The sequence below is a fragment of the Pleurodeles waltl genome, chromosome 9 (assembly GCF_031143425.1).
Source record: "Pleurodeles waltl isolate 20211129_DDA chromosome 9, aPleWal1.hap1.20221129, whole genome shotgun sequence".
Classification (NCBI taxonomy): domain Eukaryota; kingdom Metazoa; phylum Chordata; class Amphibia; order Caudata; family Salamandridae; genus Pleurodeles; species Pleurodeles waltl.
This window is the reverse complement of record NC_090448.1, coordinates 763866016-763890199: the sequence shown is the minus strand read 5'-3', so window position 1 is coordinate 763890199 and position 24184 is coordinate 763866016. Positions and strand designations below refer to the sequence as shown.

The following is a 24184-nucleotide window of genomic DNA, read 5'->3' as shown; positions in this document are numbered from 1 at the left end:
ATTAGTCGTAAAAGGTCTTAGTGAGCTCACATCATTGGAGCATTCTTGACTGGGTTTTGATCGGTTTTGGTAATTGTACCTTTTGGGGTAAGAGAGCTGCATTTTGGTGGTTACATGCAGTTTTTACCGCTATCCCCCTCTGCTGCCCCAGTCGTAACTCGTTAAGTGTCAGACCGCTGCTGCTGCTGTTCAAATGGTTAATCAATTTCTAGAGCATCAAACAGTGTCTGCTTGAACTGTCCGAAAAGTGGTGTTTTTCAGTCCATGCATGATTATCGAAAATAAAACATTTACACATATCAGATATGCTTACTGTAGAACTTCTGCCACAGCACACATTATTCTGAGAGTGTTTTTCCAGCACCATGCATGTGCTGCTGCTTTTTTAATGAATTTGTCAAGGGCTTTCCTTTTTGCTTTATACTTGCCCTTACCAGTTGCTTGCAAAGTTCTGAAGAAGCTCAAGAGCGGTATGAACTGCAGCATAATCCTTGCAGACCGTATTTCCAGACCCAGAACAGCGATGTCAGCCTGCCACAAGAACACAAGCTGTTACTCCAAATTAGCTACATTGATGAACTTTAAAAAGCGTAATGATTTTTCTACATGAGGTTAGCTCAGTTCAAATAGCCTTTTTAAATGAGCAATCTCATCCAGATTACATCTTTACTAGGGGTTACCATTTTCCCAGACAAGATCATGGTGATGGTGTTATTTTCTACGTACTCTTCTCTTTCTTTCTGTGGTTATACCACATTTCACCCGTTAAAGTGAACAAAGCGCTTATTATACTTTCCAGGCTGATGAGCTAATAAGGCATTGGAATGCTTTAGGGTTAGAACACATACAGAGTGAAGAGTTTATCAGTCTCCTACTGCCCAGAGTCACAATATGCTAGCTAGTCCATCAGAAAAAGAAAAAGAAAACATTCTGAGAATACGTGAGAAAAGACAGATTCCTATAATGTTCTACTAGCCTGTCCTTCAGAATGTGTGTGCTTGAAATTTGGAAATATCCTACCATTTCCTCATCCTACCATTTCCTCATCCAAATATTTCCTACTTAAAATGAGAACGCACGTGTTAACTGTGGGTCTGTGAGCTTGCCTAGAGAGGCTGGTGTGATAGTTGAAAAGCACTTGCGAAGTCTTATATTCTACTGTAGCCAAAGCTGTTATTTTGCTTATCAAAAGATAGTGCTTCCCAGCATTTCACCCTTTTATATATTGAGATACTTTTATATATTGTTTAGGTTTTTCTTGTTTTGATTTTGGGTCACTCGCAATATTAGGACCTGGATCCACGGCCTGGCCTTGATAAGCGGGTATATTCAAGAAAGCATGTCTATCCACAAATGATAACTAAAAACTATAATTACTGGACTGTAATTTAAGGCCTGATCTCTACTTCAGCAGACGGAGTACATTCCATCAAGGTGGCAGAGAACATTACATCCACCAACCTGATGGACTAATTTCTGCTAATTTTAGGGACGACTGTCGGTTCAGCAGTAATTCCTATACCTTGACAAGAACCGCCATCATTGTGGTTCCTGTCAAGGTACACCCATTTTGGGAAATGGCAGCTGTGAGTTTTCACTGCTGCTCACCAAACTTTACTACAGTTTCTGTTTTCAAAACCAACTCCAAAGTTGAAGTTTGTTAATAAAAAATAAAATAGTGACTCCCACACCCTGGGGGGTTTTTCTGTGGCTTTAGGTGGTCATTACTTGTTATTTTTCTTTCCCTCACCGCTAGGGCATGCGGTGCAGTGCCCTTCCTGTGACGGTTTCCATTGCACCTGGCCATGGAAGAAAGCTTTCCATTGACATAGCTAACCAGTCTCTTTCAACAAAAAGACATTGGTTCTCCCGACCCTAAACACGGTGGGGGACATTTATTTGGCCGACAGGCTCCTCTTTTAGACTTGTGGCAGGGTACCGTTTCCAGCAAACTTTAATTCGGGCTATTAGTCTACTCCAGGATTAGATCATGCATATTAAACATCTACCGACATCTTGAGGCAAATGTGAATGTTCTTTTTGAGGTGTTAAATATTTAAAAATAAAAAATTAGAGCACATCTATAATCAATGAAAGCCCTATATTGAAGGGATTACTTTAGAGTAATTAAAATATTTTTACACGCTGAGACCTGCATTCTCGAGAGGTACAATTTGAAAGTAAGCTGGGCATCACTAAGAATGAGGGCTTGACTTTAAAGTGTACACAAGAACTGGGGGGCCAGTAACTTAAAATCTTCTTGTGGGCCAAAGTAGATCCATTAGAATAAAGAGTTCACTTGGGTCTTCTAATGGTTATAAGCTCCTCATCACTAAGTCCCCTTCTCCGGTAGTATTTACCTTGTTGGTGGGAGGGAAAGTTGAAGCAGTACTATGAAACTAAAGTCCCTTTCATTGACATGCTGATATATGTTCAGACCAAAACAGAGGAAGAGGAGATTGACCGGACACCATGGGGGGAGTTAGAACCCTCTGATGAAGAGTCCTCGGAAGAAGAAGAGGAGGAGGAGAGCGATGAGGACAAGCCTGATGAAACTGGTTTCATCACACCAGCTGACAGGTGAGCATGAAGTTCTGGATTTAGATTAGCATACATCTTCGAGGTTTGCATTCTTTCTAAGTACTCAGTAACACCAAGACCTAGGAAGCACATGAATTGTGACCAACTGAAAGAGTAGCAGGGAGCATAAAGAGAGGAAGAAAGTCCCAGGTGTAGTTTTTTGGTTAAGTACAGTTTGAATTCTGCTTGCTGATAACTGGTCCCTAACAACCATACTTCTATATACCAACATCCAGATAAATGGAATTTTAGTGTGTTTTATTTTTTTCTCTTTTCTCATACAGTGGCCTGATTACACCAGGTGGTATCTCATCTGTTCCTGCTGGTATGGAGACTCCTGAACTCATCGAGCTGAGAAAGAAGAAGATCGAGGAGGCCATGGATGGGTAAGAATATGGGAGTTCTTGATGGTGTGACTAAATGGAAGCTCCTCCACATCAGTAGGGCTCCCTATATTTTTGTGGTTATGTAGACATTGGCGGGGTTCTTGTGTGTTTCTTTATCCAGTTACGAAGCACAGTAACATAAAGTTTTAGCTTTTCTCCATTCCTTTCCCTCAATCCCTTCTCATAACATTTATTGCTAAAGTAATGCTAATGCAGTCATTGGGATGTGCTACCATCTTCTATATGTCCACACAGAGAGAGAAACCATGTTTTGAAGGTAGATGCTGTTTTTTATTTTTATTTTTGCAATTCAACTCTGCTTCCTTCATTTCTGTCTCTGCTTGAGTCTTTAACATTGTGCTGAGCTACCTGCGCTAATATCACTCTTTTAATCCTATTGCTCTCATGCATTTGTTTTGGGTCACTGAAGCCATCTGTCTTTGCTGACAATGCAGCATTAAAGCTAGTTGCTATGTAGCAGGAGGGAGTGACGCCATGAGAATGTTTGTGCTGAGAAGGAACTTTGTCACTTTTCACTCATATTTCGTCTTCTAATTTTTTTCCTCCAGTACTGAGACCCCACAACTATTTACAGTGCTACCAGAAAGGCGGCCTGCAACCTTAGGGGCAGCCATGATGGGTTCTACGCACATCTATGACATGGCTGCGGTAAGTGATTTACCTTCATACTTCTGTGAGGGTGGTGCGTAATTTTGTAGCTCGAGAGAATATTATCTTGATTGTTGTGCTGTCATCCATCATGGACAGCAGTAGTTCTATATGCACTTAATGTTATTCATATTTCTTTGGTCTTCTAAGCTGTGTTGGTTTGGGAGTTATAGGGAAATTCTACATGGCACACGTTTTGGTCACTGCATGGCCTAAATGATAAAACCCTGCTAATTGTCATTTTATTTTTAGTACAATTTGTTGCGTTTTTCCATCGTGGACAGCTGACAGTTAACACTTAGCAACCATCACCTTTCTATATACTTGTTTTTCTCCAACACATTTATATTGTGAAATAGGCATATGATACACTGTTTCACTACGTGGAGCAGTCTTGCCAATGTACCCACCTAAATTAACAAACTGTCAAATGGCTTTTCTTCAGTCATGTAATAGGAAGGAGGGAGAGTAATCTTTCAGAAGCTACAGTTGAGAAAAGTGTCATAAATTATGCTGACAAAAATTAAGTGCCTGTACAATTTGGGAGATTTAATTTAGTGGGCCATTTGGTTGCCAACCAGCTGTGAGGTTGAACTTCCACTTTAAAGAGAAAATCAATAGAACGTGTTATCGCGGCTTATTGTGCAATGGAAATTTCAGTTTGCATCCTCTATCCTACAATAAGTCATACATTTGACACAAATTTCCTCTCCCCACATGGAGGTTTTGTGTGAGAGATTTTTTACTTACAGGAAGATTGGTGCTGGCATATGAGCTGTAATTTTCACTTGGTCACCTCCATTCTAAGTGACTTCTATATTTTGACATGCAGGCGATGGGCCGGAGAGGGCCTGCACCAGAGCTGCAAGGAGTAGAAGTAGCTCTTGCACCTGAGGAGTTGGAGCTAGATCCCATGGCCATGACCCAAAAGTATGAAGAGCATGTGCGAGAACAACAGGCACAGGTGGAGAAGGAGGATTTCAGCGACATGGTGGCAGAGCATGCTGCCAAGCAGAAGGTGAGATCATTGGGGAATCGAGCAGACAGATTATAACTGAGCAATGGAGTAGGCCTGAACAAGCAGTCAATAAGGAAAATGAGATGTGAAGGTATAGGCCTAAATGAGAATCAAGGGCCTCATGCATCCAATTTAAGGGGAAGACGGGGTGATTGGGGGCAGTGGTGATTATGCGGATATAGCAAGATAACCGGGGAATATAGTGCAAGTGCTGCCGAGGGGAGTAGAACTAACACCCTTGTGATTACAGTACGGAGTCTGGAAAGGTGTCAGTTTGCAGCTGTTTTAGAAGAAAAATGGGAGGTACAGTGAAATTGTCAGTCTCAGAATGCACCCAACTGGAATGTAGGGGACAGTGAGTTTATAGAAATGAATGAAAGAGGGTTTGTGAGAATTCATCAAGTAACAAGCTGGCGGGGGTGGGGGGGGGGTTGGAAAAATGCATATTTGGTCAAGAAAGAAGATTGGGTGAAAATTAGCTGGTTGTAAATGGAGATGGTGAGACCATATAGAGAGGCAGGAGTGTACATTTTTAGAAGTGGACAGAACAGTTCACGTATTATGAATAATAGCGTGTGCCCATTTTCCAAGCTCTAAAAAAGCAGCTTGCAATACAAATGAGGCAAATGACCCTGGAAGATTCGCAGGCCATACGGATAATGCAAATACTAGAACATGCACATTGTATTATTAATGATCTTATTAAGTCAAATAAATTAGTTTGTCATCCTCATCATTCTTCTTACCAGTTAGTTAGAACTGCTTGGTGCCAAAGAAAGTTTATCTATTAAAAAAACACTTCTTAATTTTCAGTAGGGTCCTAGATTAAGCAGGTATACCTGGTGCATCACTTTTAGCTGAAAATCAGGATCAGCATCTCCCAGTGCTTCGTTTTGATCAGGTTTGAGATCATGAGTGAGGTTTATGAACATTGTGTACTTGCAGTATCACACAGCGTTATATAGAGCATGTTTACTGTTTTTAAAAAATAGTCTATTTGTACATCAAAGGTAATAATTTACAGGTGCAATTATTTTCAGAGTGGAAAAATGAAAGCAGATTGGCATCCCAACCTAGGAGCGTAAACAACCACACTGTTCACATAAGCTAGTCACTGTAATCTGTCCCAGGGGACACACTCTTGTAATTGTGAAGTAATTTGTTTTTCTCGGACACTGGGTCTTTAATAGTGTTCTTTGCTTGTTTTTTTCACACTCATGCTGGGAATCCCTGATACTTCACCTGACAGTGAAATGGTTTAACGTATCCATAGGCAAAATGTAATGTCATTTAGCAGCACTCCTGCATCTTTGAAAACTGTCCACATTTTAGAGGTGAATACGCTGAACACTCCACTTCTTCTAGAGGCCACTATAGTACATATTACAATGACAAATTAATAGTGAGGGAGTCTCTTGCTAAAACAGTTCGATTCTTTTCAGCGATGGAATTTTCCTTCCTATTTTCTTTTTTTCCTCCTGGAAATCCCATTTCTAGGTCCAGTTTCAGCCTTCACTACTTGTTAAGTTGTTTGGCGATTTCTTTAAGGCAGAACAACATTCGTCTTGAACATGGATAAAACATCTGTTATGGAGGCAAAAAAAAACTTATATTTGGACTCTGCTTCTCCTCCAGCTTAGAGAGGATTTATGCTCATGAGCCGTACCAATGATTGCCTTTGTCCATATCAGAAGCAAGAGCTTAAAAGCTTCTTGGCTAAAGTCCTTTGTAAAAAAAGGATAGACATTTGGTGTATGCTTCGGGAGATACAGCTCAAAAGAAAGGCCCTTAGGAGGATGATTTTATAAAGATTGCCCCATCATCCACTGCTTTATAGAAGGTGTAAAAATGCAAGCATCTTCAGATGCCACAGTTGGACTTTGATAAACAGGCGCCTTTAATAACAGCTCATTGAGGAAAAAAACAGTACTTGCCTTCTTTTTTGGTTCAAGCTCAAACATTGTCTATCAGTCTGTTGAACATTCAAAAATGAATTTGGCTCACAGTTCTTCCTCCCGAAAGCTGTCGCTGTTTTTCCAACCAAAATATTTGACAGGGACATCTGAGTTCACCACTGTAGTGGGGGGAAGAAAAAAAAAACATTTGTATTGATGACCTGTAAGGAAATGCCTCCCTGCAATGGTTGCCCCCTGACTTTTTGCCTTTGCTGATGCTATGTTTACAATTGAAAGTGTGCTGAGGCCTGCTAACCAGGCCCCAGCACCAGTGTTCTTTCCCTAACCTGTACTTTTGTATCCACAATTGGCAGACCCTGGCATCCAGATAAGTCCCTTGTAACTGGTACTTCTAGTACCAAGGGCCCTGATGCCAAGGAAGGTCTCTAAGGGCTGCAGCATGTCTTATGCCACCCTGGAGACCTCTCACTCAACACAGACACACTGCTTGCCAGCTTGTGTGTGCTAGTGAGAACAAAACGAGTAAGTCGACATGGCACTCCCCTCAGGGTGCCATGCCAGCCTCTCACTGCCTATGCAAGTATAGGTCAGTCACCCCTCTAGCAGGCCTTACAGCCCTAAGGCAGGGTGCACTATACCATAGGTGAGGGTACCAGTGCATGAGCATGGTACCCCTACCGTGTCTAAACAAAACCTTAGACATTGTAAGTGCAGGGTAGCCATAAGAGTATATGGTCTGGGAGTTTGTCAAACACGAACTCCACAGCACCATAATGGCTACACTGAAAACTGGGAAGTTTGGTATCAAACTTCTCAGCACAATAAATGCACACTGATGCCAGTGTACATTTTATTGCAAAATACACCCCAGAGGGCACCTTAGAGGTGCCCCCTGAAACTTAACCGACTGTCTGGGTAGGCTGACTAGTTCCAGCAGCCTGCCACACTAGAGACATGTTGCTGGCCCCATGGGGAGAGTGCCTTTGTCACTCTGAGGCCAGTAACAAAGCCTGCACTGGGTGGAGATGCTAACACCTCCCCCAGGCAGGAGCTGTAACACCTGGCGGTGAGCCTCAAAGGCTCACCCCTTTGTCACAGCCCAGCAGGGCACTCCAGCTTAGTGGAGTTGCCCGCCCCCTCCGGCCACGGCCCCCACTTTTGGCGGCAAGGCTGGAGGGAACAAAGAAAGCAACAAGGAGGAGTCACTGGCCAGTCAGGACAGCCCCTAAGGTGTCCTGAGCTGAGGTGACTCTAACTTTTAGAAATCCTCCATCTTGCAGATGGAGGATTCCCCCAATAGGGTTAGGATTGTGACCCCCTCCCCTTGGGAGGAGGCACAAAGAGGGTGTACCCACCCTCAGGGCTAGTAGCCATTGGCTACTAACCCCCCAGACCTAAACACGCCCTTAAATTTAGTATTTAAGGGCTACCCTGAACCCTAGAAAATTAGATTCCTGCAACAACAACAAGAAGGACTGCCTAGCTGAAAACCCCTGCAGAGGAAGACCAGAAGACAACAACTGCCTTGGCTCCAGAAACTCACCGGCCTGTCTCCTGCCTTCCAAAGAACTCTGCTCCAGCGACGCCTTCCAAAGGGACCAGCGACCTCTGAATCCTCGGAGGACTGCCCTGCTTCGACGACGACCAGAAACTCCTGAGGACAGCGGACCTGCTCCAAAAAGACTGCAACTTTGTTTCAAGGAGCAGCTTTAAAGACCCCTGCAACTCCCCGCAAGAAGCGTGAGACTTGCAACACTGCACCCGGCGACCCCGACTCGGCTGGTGGAGAACCAACACCTCAGGGAGGACCCCCGGACTACTCTCCGACTGTGAGTACCAAAACCTGTCCCCCCTGAGCCCCCACAGCGCCGCCTGCAGAGGGAATCCCGAGGCTTCCCCTGACCGCGACTCTCTGAAACCTAAGTCCCGACGCCTGGAAAAGACCCTGCACCCGCAGCCCCCAGGACCTGAAGGACCGGACTTTCACTGGAGAAGTGACCCCCAGGAGTCCCTCCCTCTCCCTTGCCCAAGTGGAGGTTTCCCCGAGGAAGCCCCCCCTTGCCTGCCTGCAGCGCTGAAGAGATCCGTTGATCTCTCATAGACTAACATTGCAAACCCGACGCTTGTTTCTACACTGCACCCGGCCGCCCCCGCGCTGCTGAGGGTGAAATTTCTGTGTGGGCTTGTGTCCCCCCCGGTGCCCTACAAAACCCCCCTGGTCTGCCCTCCGAAGACGCGGGTACTTACCTGCAAGCAGACCGGAACCGGGGCACCCCCTTCTCTCCATTCTAGCCTATGCGTTTTGGGCACCACTTTGAACTCTGCACCTGACCGGCCCTGAACTGCTGGTGTGGTGACTTTGGGGTTGCTCTGAACCCCCAACGGTGGGCTACCTTGGACCAAGAACTGAACCCTGTAAGTGTCTTACTTACCTGGTAAAACTAACAAAAACTTACCTCCCCCAGGAACTGTGAAAATTGCACTGTGTCCACTTTTAAAGTAGCTATTTGTCAATAACTTGAAAAGTATACATGCAATTGAAATGATTCAAAGTTCCTAATGTACTTACCTGCAATACCTTTCAAACAAGATATTACATGTTAAATTTGAACCCGTGGTTCTTAAAATAAACTAAGAAAAGATATTTTTCTATAACAAAACCTATTGGCTGGATTTGTCTCTGAGTGTGTGTACCTCATTTATTGTCTATGTGTATGTACAACAAATGCTTAACACTACTCCTTGGATAAGCCTTCTGCTCGACCACTCTACCACAAAATAGAGCATTAGTATTATCTATTTTTACCACTATTTTACCTCTAAGGGGAACCCTTGGACTCTGTGCATGCTATTCCTTACTTTGAAATAGCACATACAGAGCCAACTTCCTACATGACCACATTGTTATTTATTTTATAAAGAATCTGTTATAGCTTCAGCCTGGTTTATGGCCACCACAAACTACTTCATCCCAATCGACGGAGCCATCATTTGCTGTAGTCTGATATCCCCTTCTGTTTCGATGGCTTTGTCTGTGGACTCACTGCCCTATCAGCTTTGTAAATCCAGAAACCTCCATAGGCACCAGGCTGAATCCCCAAATATTTCTGTAGATATGTCTTCATGCCAGCGCATGATGACGTTACGCAGCATATAGGTGCAAACTCTACACAGTGGTGCTGGTTCCTTCTTTGCTGTTCTTTGATGCAGGTCCTGAGCTTTGTGCCTATAATTTTCAGTTCTGTTACTGAGTTTTTCAAAACTTTAGATGTGACGATATGCCACCAACTAAAATGATGGGGCTTACTTGTTGCAAGCGGATGGTGGTAATTTTGCTCCATTAAGTATGTCTGTGGAGCCTTTGCACCAAACACAACTCTAGGTACTGAGGCAAATGCTTTCTGATGCATGTAAAGACCATCAGATAATAGGAATCCAAATTTTACATCGCTAAACACAAGAAGTACCAACAGTCCCAAGTCTCAAAGTTGTATCTGGTCATGTTTCCTGTTTGCTGTCCTTGTGTAAGTCCAAAATGCAGTCAGTGTTCGAGAGCCAGCACAAACATAACAAATTACAAAGTGTGCCTTCTCATCTGTGCACCACCCTCACCTCTGTGATATGGCACTAAAGAGCTGATTCCTGTCCTGGAGCCGTGCACTCCCATTTTCAAGGCCATCATCGACTCTGTAGCTGTTTGCTGACTTCAAAAAGTCAATGTTCAACTCTTCAAAATTATTCTGGATCCCACTGGTGAGCTTTTGGATACTACGGATCAACTTGAATCACCAGTTCTTCTTTGCTTTTTGTTCCTTCCCTAGCACCAACTGACACTGTCTTCAATTAAATCATTTGTGATGGGCTATGCCTTTACTCCCTTGTTGTAGTCTCTGATGGTTGGTCAGTGCCACCACCACCACCATCATCAGCATTGTTTGCGAATCATGCTCCAACTCGCTTGACGGATCCATAAGTTATGTCGGCGAGGGAGCACTCCATGTAGCACTGCGAGAACACCAGGAACAGGCCCATATTGAAGATAACTTTCCCCCTCTTCCCCTGCCTTTGCAGCAATATATCAGGAGAGTGGAGGCCACCTCTGATTCAGACTTCGATATTCTTCAAGGACTGGAGCATATTCCTTATAGTTAAGAAGAATATGAGGAAGCTGGTCCAGACTTTATTCAGCAATGTATGTAAGTCAAGCCTTTGGTCAGCAGCACACATGTGCGCTTGGTGGTTAAGCCTTTTGATGCAGCATCTGACTCTCAATCTTTATCTTTCAAGCATCTACCAGTAATGCCAATCCAAACACATTACTATCTGCACTACTGAGCTGGGAGCCCAACAAAATTGACTCAATGGGGGAGGGTTTTTTCCTTGGGCTAGCAGAGTACTCATTACGTTTTGTGTGCTTCTGGAGTCCCTTCACCCATGATTCCTGGTTAGGATGAGTAAGATTTTGTCTGCCTTGTTGGAGTAGTTCTTGAAATCCTTCTCCCAAACTGTATATAATAGCCAGGGTACAGAAATACATATTTTGATGTCTGGTCTGGACTCTGATGCCTGTGACGTGGGCATCAATGTTCTAAATCTTGTATGAACACCACTGAATTTCCCTTGGATATCCCGGTTTCTTTGATGGATAGTTCCCTTTGATGACACCAGACTGTTTTGTGATAAGGCAGATTCTACGCTGCAGACCTACATCCCACTCTCTGCAACACCTCCACTCACCAGTTCCATCAGCAATATCAAATGTTCAGTGGATATTAGAAGGTCCTTACCCAAGACCAGAGGCATCCTTCCAAATAGTTAACCCAGTCCATTCCTGGCTCCACGCAAATACATGGTGGTATGGGAAGAGGCCACCATCAGGTGAAACAGTCCACCTTTGCTGCTGCTTTAGTTCACTTCCCTTTCAGCTGCCATCTGGGATCTGAAGAAGGCAGGATTCAATGTTGTCTATCAGGCTGGTGCCCAATTACTTTTGACCTGAGGGTCCTTCGGATTCTTATTTAGTTATGCCCTCCCTTTCTTGGCTGCTTCTCATATTTAATCAGTTTTTACCAAAATAGGAGAGGTCATCCCAATATTCTCTACAGAGATGTTCAGATATTGCTGGAGGTAGAGTGCGATATGGATCCTGTTCTCAATACTTCCTGTTCCCCAAGAGGAATCTGGGTGGGGGGGGGGGGGGGGGGGAGGGGGAGACTAAAGCCAATGTTAGACCTCAGGCTCCTGAACACTTCATGCAGGCAGGAAATCTTGGAAAGAGTCCAGTTTCTGTTGTCCTTGGACCCAGAGGACTGGATGGTGTTGTTGGTATTGCAGGATGTGTACTTCTATGAGAGCATCTGTTAGAGGCTGCGTAATCCCATGTGACAAACTCATTAGGTGTCGGCTTTTTTATCAGGATGGTGTGGACACGTGTTCTACCTTCAATGAGGCTCAAGTCTCCTTTATGCGTTTTCTTTCCTGGAACTAATCACACAGGTCCTAAAGAAGATCAGCTCGTTCTGGTAGGCCAGGACTGAGCTTGGAGTGTCTGGTGTTCAGTGCTCCCAGATCTCAGCATAATCCCTCTGGTTTGACTGCCACTTTGGGAGGACCTGATGTAGCAGCTGCAGATCAGTATTTTGCATCTGAACCTCCACATTCTGTAACTGTAGATTGAGTGGTATCAGCTGAAAAGTGTTGCTGTTACATCTCAGTAGGTTGTTGTCATTCTGGTTGCACTGCCATCCAGAAGGTCCATTAATTATGGCCATTGGTCTAAATTAGTGACCTGATGCAAGGAGAAGCAGGTTGTCTTCCTAAAGGCTAAGCTGTCTAACATCCTTCTGTTTGTTTTGTCTTTGTCACAAGCATTACTTATCAACCCTTTCTTCATCTGCTGGATCAGCCCTCTTTATTGAAGTCATCCCCTGTGATTAGTTTTTTTGTAAAGGCTTTTGCATACCCTTCCTGCTCCTCCCTTCATTTTGCTGCATGGGATCTGAATATATTCTTTAGTTTTCAAATATCTAACCCCTTCAGGCCTACACGGAGTTGTAACTTTAGCCTCTTGACTGTGTTTCTCATTGCTATTACTTCTGCCTGTTCCAGGAGTGAGCTGCAGGTGTTATCTTTCTAGCTTCTGTATACCACCTTTGTTCCTGACATGCATCCTTTCTACTAAAAGTAGTGTCACTGTTTTATGTGGGACACTCCATCATGATCCCCGTGTCCTTTCTTAGCCAGTTCCCTTTAAGGAGGAGACATGGTACTGGTGGAATCCTAATCACCCTTTTCTTTTTATATTGATATGACTGAGTAGCAAGTGGACACTAAGCTGTTGAATTTGCTGGTATGAAGTCGGAAAAAAACTGTTTAAAATTGACCTTATTACAGTGAATAATCCTTTGCATCAAGCTGTATTACACCTTATTTAAAAGAAACCTCCAAAGGGCATAAATACTAATTCTTCCAGGATGGAGGCTGATACTGTGGCCCTGGTTCGGGCCGATCTTATTCGAAGATCTGCCAAGCCAACACATGGGCATCCATCCATCAGTACTTTCACCACGCACAACAGTATTGCCACTCTGGTCTTCAAGTGGGGTTATTCATCCCATGTGCTCCTTCAGGACATCGTGAGATAATGTCAGCTCGTCTATACCTACCTCATTGAAGGGAGCATTACTTAGATATCAGTTGACAAGATGTGGAAGCTGCAATTAGAAGTATCCATCAGAATAACAAACTACTAACCTTCCGACATGCTCTTTATGATAGATTCACTGCCTAACCAGAGATCCTTCCCCACTCTTCCTTCCTTCCTTCCCTGTTCTATGGAGTGGACTTTTATTAAGATTCCAAGTTAGTTCATGCACGCTGTCAGTATCCTCGGTTTGTCAGTAACACTCCACCATCAGGGCACTGAAGATTTCTTGATATAAAGTGAATCGGCACACATGGGTTGGGCTATATGCATGCTCCTTGTTGTCATGTCCTGGTCTTAACCCTGCTAAGTCAACAAACTGTTCAGCAAAGAGAATGAATTAGTGTGGAATGTTGTGCTCCGAGGTAATTACTACAAACGGAGGACACTAAATCACAATTGTTTTATTTGAAAAATAAAATCACAAAATACAAACAATTCACATTCAATATATAGTGGCAGACTCCAAGAGCAACAACATTTGATGGAAGGCTCAGGAGTGAATCGTTAAGGTTTTCTATCAGTACAGGTCTACCTTAAGGGCTTGATCCAACTGCAAAGGCACAGAACAAAGGTGTCTCCCTTCGCTCTTGGCCTTCCACCTTTTTTTTCACAATCTGTCATTAAAGATTATCTAGAGTGACACACATTTTGAGAATGACACTGAGAGATGTATTTGATGGGTCCCCATTTAACTTTGACTTTTTCAGCCACAAAGTTAAACGTGTGATAATTATCCTGTACGTGATTGACAAGACAAAAACCTTATACATTTAAAATTCAATGAATTGGTGAATTTAACCATGCTATAGTTTATTTTGGAATCTGAAGAGTATTGCTACTCTGAGCTTAACTCTGATGAAGTCTTGGCTACAAGGTTGGGCAATGCATGTGTTGGCTAGAAGCATTTGATTGGTTTAAAGTTTCAGATGAAGAGAATGGAATAAAGCATCACTACTGGAATAACTCTGGGCACATTTGCCTCGTTTGGTAAGAGTGCTTGAAAGGACTTCAATGAAATGTTTACTGGATTTGTCCAAGCTTGAACATTAGTGGATGTCTGCTCTCCCTTTGTTGAGCACATTGTATATGTATGTATTCACTGTTAAAATTATCTATCTGACTGACTTCACTCTAGTTACCCTTTTTAAGTCTATCCAGAGTGCATTAGGGTATTTCTTCTTGTTAAAAGAATATATATATTTCCCTCTTTTGACTCAAACTTTGCTGTTACATCAGTTGGAACTGTGAGTGTGAACTAATGTTTGTGCCCATGAATCTGTTTTTGGGGGTGAGGTGATGTAAGACAATATTAACTAAATTGTACCTATTAGTTGTAACCCCTGACAAGGCGCTGAAGCGCCTTGCAGAGAGTAGCATGCTAGGTCAGAGCCCAAGACGATAGGTAAATAATTAGCAGGTTAGTAAGAAAAAAAAGTGTCTTAAGATAGTGCTCTTGGTTTTCTTGAGTGTTTAGTACAGGGAGTGCAGAATTATTAGGCAAGTTGTATTTTTGAGGATTAATTTTATTATTGAACAACCATGTTCTCAATGAACCCAAAAAACTCATTAATATCAAAGCTGAATATTTTTGGAAGTAGTTTTTAGTTTGTTTTTAGTTTTAGCTATGTTAGGGGGATATCTGTGTGTGCAGGTGACTATTACTGTGCATAATTATTAGGCAACTCAACAAAAAAAAATATATACCCATTTCAATTATTTATTATTACCAGTGAAACCAATATAACATCTCAACATTCACAAATATACATTTCTGACATTCAAAAACAAAACAAAAACAAATCAGTGACCAATATAGCCACCTTTCTTTGCAAGGACACTCAAAAGCCTGCCATCCATGGATTCTGTCAGTGTTTTGATCTGTTAACCATCAACATTGCGTGCAGCAGCAACCACAGCCTCCCAGACACTGTTCAGAGAGGTGTACTGTTTTCCCTCCTTGTAAATCTCACATTTGATGATGGACCACAGGTTCTCAATGGGGTTCAGATCAGGTGAACAAGGAGGCCATGTCATTAGATTTCCTTTTTTATACCCTTTCTTGCCAGCCACGCTGTGGAGTACTTGGACGCGTGTGATGGAGCATTGTCCTGCATGAAAATCATGTTTTTCTTGAAGGATGCAGACTTCTTCCTGTACCACTGCTTGAAGAAGGTGTCTTCCAGGAACTCGCAGTAGGACTGGGAGTTGAGCTTGACTCCATCCTCAACCCGAAAAGGCCCCACAAGCTCATCTTTGATGATACCAGCCCAAACCAGTACTCCACCTCCACCTTGCTGGCGTCTGAGTCGGACTGGAGCTCTCTGCCCTTTACCAATCCAGCCACGGGCCCATCCATCTGGCCCATCAAGACTCACTCTCATTTTATCAGTCCATAAAACCTTAGATAAATCAGTCTTGAGATATTTCTTGGCCCAGTCTTGACGTTTCAGCTTGTGTGTCTTGTTCAGTGGTGGTCGTCTTTCAGCCTTTCTTACCTTGGCCATGTCTCTGAGTATTGCACACCTTGTGCTTTTGGGCACTCCAGTGATGTTGCAGCTCTGAAATATGGCCAAACTGGTGGCAAGTGGCATCGTGGCAGCTGCATGCTTGACTTTTCTCAGTTCATGGGCAGTTATTTTGCGCCTTGGTTTTTCCACACGCTTCTTGCGACCCTGTTGACTATTTTGAATGAAACGCTTGATTGTTCGATGATCACGCTTCAGAAGCTTTGCAATTTTAAGAGTGCTGCATCCCTCTGCAAGATATCTCACTATTTTTTACTTTTCTGAGCCTGTCAAGTACTTCTTTTGACCCATTTTGCCAAAGGAAAGGAAGTTGCCTAATAATTATGCACACCTGATATAGGGTGTTGATGTCATTAGACCACACCCCTTCTCATTACAGAGATGCACATCACCTAATATGCTTAATTGGTAGTAGGCTTTCGAGCCTATACAGCTTGGAGTAAGACAACATGCATAAAGAGGATGATGTGGTCAAAATACTCATTTGCCTAATAATTCTGCACTCCCTGTAGAGTTTAGAGTAGGGATAGAGTGATGGGAGTGGATTTAAAGGGGAAGTAGTAGGTTGTATTTTTTTGTAAGTAGAGGTGGTGTGTACTTGTTATTTGGTTGACGGGTATAAAAAGAGAGAGGGGTTTGGGAAGGATGTTTGGGGGTTCATAGTTGATTGAATGTTTTGGGATGAGTCGTAAAGGAAGGATGGGACAAAGGTATAAAGGAGGAAGATACATTTTTTTCAAAAACTTAAATCAACTTATACATATATATGTAAGCATATCAGAATTGGTAAAATTATACTGGCTGAATAAACTGTTCTATATCAAATACAAAGAAGTAGTAATATTTAACATGGTCAGACATGCAGGGTTGTTGGTTAGCTGATCTCCAAAATCTCAAAACCTGTGAAACAACAGTTTCGACTCAAATATTTCATACTCGTTCTTCCAAAGCGAAGGCAGCCTGTGTGACCTCTCATTATCCCATTGTAGACCGTTTGTTACTCACCAAGGTGAGTTGCCTCTCACGTTCTTAATTTATATTCTGGAACAGCTGTGGCTTTAAGCCAGGAATGGCTATGCAGTGTTTGTGCTTAAAGCATACTTATGAGTGCATGCTTTTTACGTATCTCTATATTTTTCCACTGACTCGTAAGGTTCTCATCCTTTTGGTGAGCGAGGAGAGAAGAAGGGCCCTTGAGAAGGAGAAATTCACCTTTGTAGAAATTCTGGTACCTGTTGGCAATGCTATCCCTACTCCTCAACAACACTTAGTCAGCCAACCACCTCTGTAAATACTGAGCAGGTACTCTGCATGTTTCAGTAAACATGTAGAGACTGAGTCTGGACCATTGGTGACACAGGGTTTGCTGCCAGGGTACTAATTATTTTTGGAGATGTTTTTCCAGTCCTGGTTGTCGCTATAGGCAATTCCCAAATAGTTGTGGTGGAAAGAGAGCAAGGGCTAAGATTACAGGAATAACTAGAAGATGTTTTATTGTTTATGGCAGAGGACTACCACCACTGTAAGTGTGGTATTCATGGCTCTTTAAGTTTTAATCTCAGTGGAAGGGACTTGGTCATGTAGAAGGCAGCCTTCTGGCATGTTTGTGCTAAATGAACTGTTTTTTATGTTCCACAGCAAAAGAAGAGGAAGGCTCAGCCACAGGATACAAGAGGCGGGAAAAAATATAAAGATTTCAAGTTTTAATCTTTGTTTGGACAGAGGAGAATGCCTTCAATCCAACGTTCCCAGCAAAATCATGAGTTGTGCTTTTTACAGAAACATCCATAGGTGCTGTCCATTAACTCCCGGATGTCCGTGGTTTGTGTTGACATGCTCATTTTAAAATATTTGTTTCTGAAACATCCTGCACTCATGAATTGGAAGAGAAAAGAATCTCCTCTGAATTGAAATTGCCACTGGTGGCAAAAGACTGTTTGCCTCACTGATCCTCTTTGGAACCATCTTGGAGGAAGGGAGGGATGTTTCCTTTTTGTAAATAAATATAAAATCTATAATACTGTTGTGGTGTTTCTCATAATGATGATGTTGATATCTGAATTGTTTATGCCTGTCGCAATAAGTAGACTGTAGTAGTCGTAAATCAGTGAGAACAGAGGAATTGAGTGCTGTGCCTCTCCCAGGAACAAAACCTTATGTGGCATCTTTATGATCATGGTAGATTGTGGTTGTTTTCCAAACGTCTGTTGTAAAGAAATGGCTCCCTGTTGCAGTTACCCCCCACTTTTTGCCTGATACTGATGCTGACTTGACTGAGAAGAGTGCTGGGACCCTGCTAACCAGGCCCCAGCACCAGTGTTCCTTCACCTAAAATGTACCATTGTATCCACAATTGGCACACCCTGGCATTCAGATAAGTCCCTTGTAACTGGTACTTCTAGTACCAAGGGCCCTGATGCCAAGGAAGGTCTCTAAGGGCTGCAGCATGTCTTATGCCACCCTAGAGACCCCTCACTCAGCACAGACACACTGCTTACAAGCCTGTGTGTGCTAGTGAGAACAAAATGAGTAAGTCGACATGGCACTCCCCTCAGGGTGCCATGCCAGCCTCTCACTGCCTATGCAGTATAGGTAAGACACCCCTCTAGCAGGCCTTACAGCCCTAAGGCAGGGTGCACTATACCATAGGTGAGGGTACCAGTGCATGAGCATGGTACCCCTACAGTGTCTAAACAAAACCTTAGACATTGTAAGTGCAGGGTAGCCATAAGAGTATATGGTCTGGGAGTTTGTCAAACACGAACTCCACAGCACCATAATGGCTACACTGAAAACTGGGAAGTTTGGTATCAAACTTCTCAGCACAATAAATGCACACTGATGCCAGTGTACATTTTATTGTAAAATACACCCCAGAGGGCACCTTAGAGGTGCCCCCTGAAACTTAACCGACTATCTGTGTAGGCTGACTAGTTTTAGCAGCCTGCCACAAACCGAGACATGTTGCTGGCCCCATGGGGAGAGTGCCTTTGTCACTCTGAGGCCAGTAACAAAGCCTGCACTGGGTGGAGATGCTAACACCTCCCCCAGGCAGGAATTGTCACACCTGGCGGTGAGCCTCAAAGGCTCACCTCCTTTGTGCCAACCCAGCAGGACACTCCAGCTAGTGGAGTTGCCCGCCCCCTCCGGCCAGGCCCCACTTTTGGCGGCAAGGCCGGAGAAAATAATGAGAAAAACAAGGAGGAGTCACTGGCCAGTCAGGACAGCCCCTAAGGTGTCCTGAGCTGAAGTGACTCTAACTTTTAGAAATCCTCCATCTTGCAGATGGAGGATTCCCCCAATAGGGTTAGGATTGTGACCCCCTCCCCTTGGGAGGAGGCACAAAGAGGGTGTACCCACCCTCAGGGCTAGTAGCCATTGGCTACTAACCCCCCAGACCTAAACACGCCCTTAAATTTAGTATTTAAGGGCTACCCTGAACCCTAGAAAATTAGATTCCTGCAACTACAAGAAGAAGGACTGCCTAGCTGAAAACCCCTGCAGAGGAGGACCAGAAGACGACAACTGCCTTGGCTCCAGAAACTCACCGGCCTGTCTCCTGCCTTCCAAAGATCCTGCTCCAGCGACGCCTTCCAAAGGGACCAGCGACCTCGACATCCTCTGAGGACTGCCCCTGCTTCGAAAAGACAAGAAACTCCCGAGGACAGCGGACCTGCTCCAAGAAAGGCTGCAACTTCGTTTCCAGCAGCCTTGAAAGAACCCTGCAAGCTCCCCGCAAGAAGCGTGAGACTTGCAACACTGCACCCGGCGACCCCGACTCGGCTGGTGGAGATCCAACACCTCAGGAGGGACCCCAGGACTACTCTGATACTGTGAGTACCAAAACCTGTCCCCCCTGAGCCCCCACAGCGCCGCCTGCAGAGGGAATCCCGAGGCTTCCCCTGACCGCGACTCTTTGAACCTAAAGTCCCGACGCCTGGGAGAGACCCTGCACCCGCAGCCCCCAGGACCTGAAGGACCGGACTTTCACTGGAGAAGTGACCCCCAGGAGTCCCTCTCCCTTGCCCAAGTGGAGGTTTCCCCGAGGAATCCCCCCCTTGCCTGCCTGCAGCGCTGAAGAGATCCCGAGATCTCTCATAGACTAACATTACAAACCCGACGCCTGTTCCTACACTGCACCCGGCCGCCCCCGCGCTGCTGAGGGTGAAATTTCCGTGTGGACTTGTGTCCCCCCCGGTGCCCTACAAAACCCCCCTGGTCTGCCCTCCGAAGACGCGGGTACTTACCTGCAAGCAGACCGGAACCGGGGCACCCCCTTCTCTCCATTCTAGCCTATGTGTTTTGGGCACCACTTTGAACTCTGCACCTGACCGGCCCTGAGCTGCTGGTGTGGTGACTTTGGGGTTGCTCTGAACCCCCAACGGTGGGCTACCTTGGACCAAGAACTGAACCCTGTAAGTGTCTTACTTACCTGGTAAAACTAACAAATACTTACCTCCCCTAGGAACTGTGAAAATTGCACTAAGTGTCCACTTTTAAAACAGCTATTTGTGAATAACTTGAAAAGTATACATGCAATTTTGATGATTTGAAGTTCCTAAAGTACTTACCTGCAATACCTTTCGAATGAGCTATTACATGTAGAATTTGAACCTGTGGTTCTTAAAATAAACTAAGAAAAGATATTTTTCTATATAAAAACCTATTGGCTGGATTTGTCTCTGAGTGTGTGTACCTCATTTATTGTCTATGTGTATGTACAACAAATGCTTAACACTACTCCTTGGATAAGCCTACTGCTCGACCACACTACCACAAAATAGAGCATTAGTATTATCTCTTTTTACCACTATTTTACCTCTAAGGGGAACCCTTGGACTCTGTGCATGCTATTCCTTACTTTGAAATAGCACATACAGAGCCAACTTCCTACATCTGTTTTTCATTATTGTGCGTTATGGTTTTATGTACACGGGGTTAAAAATACTAAACTTTAAAATTGAGTGAGTTGTTCTCAGATGTCAGCATGGCTCAAATTCTCCACTATTTTGTAGTCCTTCACTTTTAAGTTTTATGTTTGTTGGTGGGTGTCAACATCAGCTGCATTTGGTGTCACTTGTGACGTAGTTCTACTTCCTCTAGAAGCTCCCACCTTTTGGTTGCCATCTTCAGATTCTTTTTTTCCACCGTTTGGTCTGGACGCACACCAAAGGATCTCCTGCACAGGGAAGATGTTCATTACGAAAAAGTTACAGAAATCGCCGACAAGTTCACCGGATTCGCTTTTCAACACTGATGGAAAGAGAAAGATTAGGTGAAGGAAGGTCTCATTTGGGGACAACTTCGGAGAATTCACGTTCAGAGGGCTCCTGGAGGGTACTTGATGGAGAAAACACCTTTTCAGTTTTGCCCCAACTGCCATCACAAGTTCTTCCAGAAGGATAAGCATCCAGTGTAGCAAGTTGACCTGGTGTGTGGTGGACATCTATGGTGTTGTCACCTTATACCACGTCCAGGTATCCTCTATTAGTGAAGTGTAGGCAGTGTCTGGAAGCCAGGGCTCTCTAAAAGTAGCTGTGGATGAGCAGCCAAGACATATCTCGGAGACATACAAAGCTTATGCAGTACCACTATAGGCACACAGTAACTTATCACACATGAAATAACCACACAGTGTTACAAAAAGTAAGGTACTTTATTATAGTAACACAACACAACACTATAATACTTATAGGCAGTTCCCCCCAACTGGAGGTAACTACACAATAATTATGTACACATTAGCAGTCAGAAATTAGCATAGAAACAATAAGCTTTGGCAATACCATATACTAAGAGTGGAATGTGAAATACAGTCACCCACCCAAGGATGTGGAGTTGTTAGAAGTGAGGTGGAGGAACTAGGAACCCCAAGAGGTGAGTACCAGAGTGGCCCCCACTGACCAGGAGAGCAGAGGTAAGTACCTGGTTTTCCCAAGGACTAACAAGAGGACTTAAAACTGATTTTGCAAGAACAGTACTGGTCTAGAAGAAACCAGCGGCAGATTCTGGAAGAATAGGACCTGCAAAAGAAGGGGACAGAGACCAGTCCACGATGGAGTGTCCAGTGGGGGCAGGAGCTACCACCCACTCTTCAGCCGGTGAAGAACTAGGTCGAGGGATGAAGAAGACCAGCTTTGAACCCAGGATCTGAAGGGGAGCCCTTGGAGCAGTGCAGTGTCCCACGTCGGTTTTCGGGTTGCAGATGGTCGGTGGTGTTGGAGAACCACCAGCAGGCTTTGGCAAATGCAAGAGGAGCAAAAGAAGAGTTGCAAGGCTGAAGACGTCCAGCAAGGCCCAGGTGACTCAACCCTTGGAGGGGAGTCCGGGATAACCCTCAGTAGTCGGGAGAGCCAACAGATGCAGTTGCAACCCCCCATAGGCAACCCCTGGCAGCAGACAAAGTAAGTCGCAATGAGGCCCAATCATCACACTTGAAGAGGAGTCCCATGTCACTGGAGCAGCAGAGAGGAGACTCCTTGGCAGGAAGAAGTGCTGGAGCAGGAACAAACACACTTTGGTAGCTGCAAGAGTTGCGGTGCACAGGAGTACTGTCCTGCAAGGAGAGGTAAGGGCTTACCATCTCCCAAGTTGGACCGCTGGCACAGAGGACCAAGGGGTCCACTCCAGACCACCACCTGTGATGCAGGATCCACACATTTTGGGAGGAAAGCAAATCCATTCAGCCAGTTATTGATGCAGTTGGAGCCTGCAGATGCAGGGGAGGGACTCCGTCACTCCAAGGGAGATTCCTTCTTGCTTCTTTGTGCAAACTGAAGTCTTGCTGACCTCTAAGGAAGCACAGCTGGGGAAATGTTGAGTTGCTGGAAGGAGCAGGAGAAACAATGTTGCAAAGTGAAGTCGTTGCCGGAGTTGCAGCTTGGTGGGTACTGAAGAGTCCAGTTGGGGTTCCAGTGGCCAGAAGATGAAGTGAACGATGCCGGGGAGTCATGGTGGAGTCTTACCCATCGAATCTGAAGACCCTCCTGCAAGGGAGTCCCTAAATAGTCCAAAAAAAGGGATTGGTCATCTTGACCTGGCCACTCAGATGCTCCCCGGGCCTCTGCACATCTTGGTTTCAAGATGGCAGAATCAAGTGTCCACCTGAAGAAGCTCTGGGCACCACCCCTGGGGTGGTGATGAACAGGGGAGTGGGCACTCCCCTTTCCTTTGTCCAATTTGGGCCAGAGCAGGAACCGGAGGTCCCTGGGCTGGTGCTAACTGGTTTATTCAAGGAGGGCACCATATGTGCCCTTCAAAGCAGACCAGTGGTTTGGGAGGGTGGGCTACCCCTCCTAAGCCTTGTATCACCTATTTCCAAGGGCGAGGGTGTTGCCTTCTTTTCCCACAGGAAATCTTTTGTTCTGCTTACCTTTGCCTGAGCTGGTCAAGCAGCAGGAGAGCAGAATCCTGTCTGAAAGGCTGCAGCTGCGCGGGCTGCCTGGAAAACCCTGGAAGACGGTTAGGAGCAATACTGGGGGGGTCCTTCAAGAAGCACCCAGAGTGCATGAAATCATGCAACCAATAGTGGCAACCGTATTGGGGTATGGTTCTGACATGTTTGATACCAAACATGCCCAGGTTTGGAGTTACCATATATAGATGGACACTGTAGGAAGTTGGCTCTGTATGTGCTATTTCAAAGTAAGGAATAGCATGCACAGAGTCCAAGGGTTCCCCTTAGAGGTAAGATAGTGGCAAAAAGAGATAATACTAATGCTCTATTTTGTGGTAGTGTGGTCGAGCAGTAGGCTTATCAAAGGAGTAGTGTTAAGCATTTGTTGTACATACACACAGGCAATAAATGAGGAACACACACTCAGAGACAAATCCAGCCAATAGGTTTTGTTATAGAAAAATATATTTTCTTAGTTTATTTTAAGAACCACAGGTTCAAATTCTACATGTAATATCTCATTTGAAAGGTATTGCAGGTAAGTACTTTAGGAACTTTGAATCATTACATTAGCATGTATACTTTTTACATAAAACACAATAAGCTGTTTTAAAAGTGGACACAGTGCAATTTTCACAGTTCCTGGGGGAGGTAAAGTATTGTTAGGTTTCACAGGTAAGTAAGTCACTTACAGGTTTCAGTTTTTGGTCCAAGGTAGCCCACCGTTGGGGGTTCAGAGCAACCCCAAAGTTACCACACCAGCAGCTCAGGGCCGGTCAGGTGCAGAGGTCAAAGAGGTGCCCAAAACACATAGGCTTCAATGGAGAGAAGGGGGTGCCCCGGTCCCAGTCTGCCAGCAGGTAAGTACCCGCGTCTTCGGAGGGCAGACCAGGGGGGTTTTGTAGGGCGCCGGGGGGGGGGGGGACACAAGTCAGCACAAAAAGTACACCCTCAGCAGCGCGGGGGCGGCCGGGTGCAGTGTGCAAAC

At 44.6% G+C, this 24184-nt stretch overlaps 1 protein-coding gene across 1 annotated transcript in view; it reads left to right on the top strand.

The window, feature by feature from the left end:
• Nucleotides 1-17818, top strand: part of SF3B2 (splicing factor 3b subunit 2) — a 277506-nt gene extending 259688 nt beyond the window's left edge. Inside the window, exons 17-21 of the mRNA XM_069207931.1 lie at nt 2438-2580; nt 2865-2966; nt 3536-3635; nt 4468-4653; nt 17439-17818. Of these exons, the coding sequence (XP_069064032.1) occupies nt 2438-2580; nt 2865-2966; nt 3536-3635; nt 4468-4653; nt 17439-17507 (600 nt within the window). The 3' untranslated portion in view covers nt 17508-17818. The remainder of the gene's footprint in view (nt 1-2437; nt 2581-2864; nt 2967-3535; nt 3636-4467; nt 4654-17438) is intronic.
• The last annotated feature ends 6366 nt before the right edge of the window (nt 17819-24184 follow it).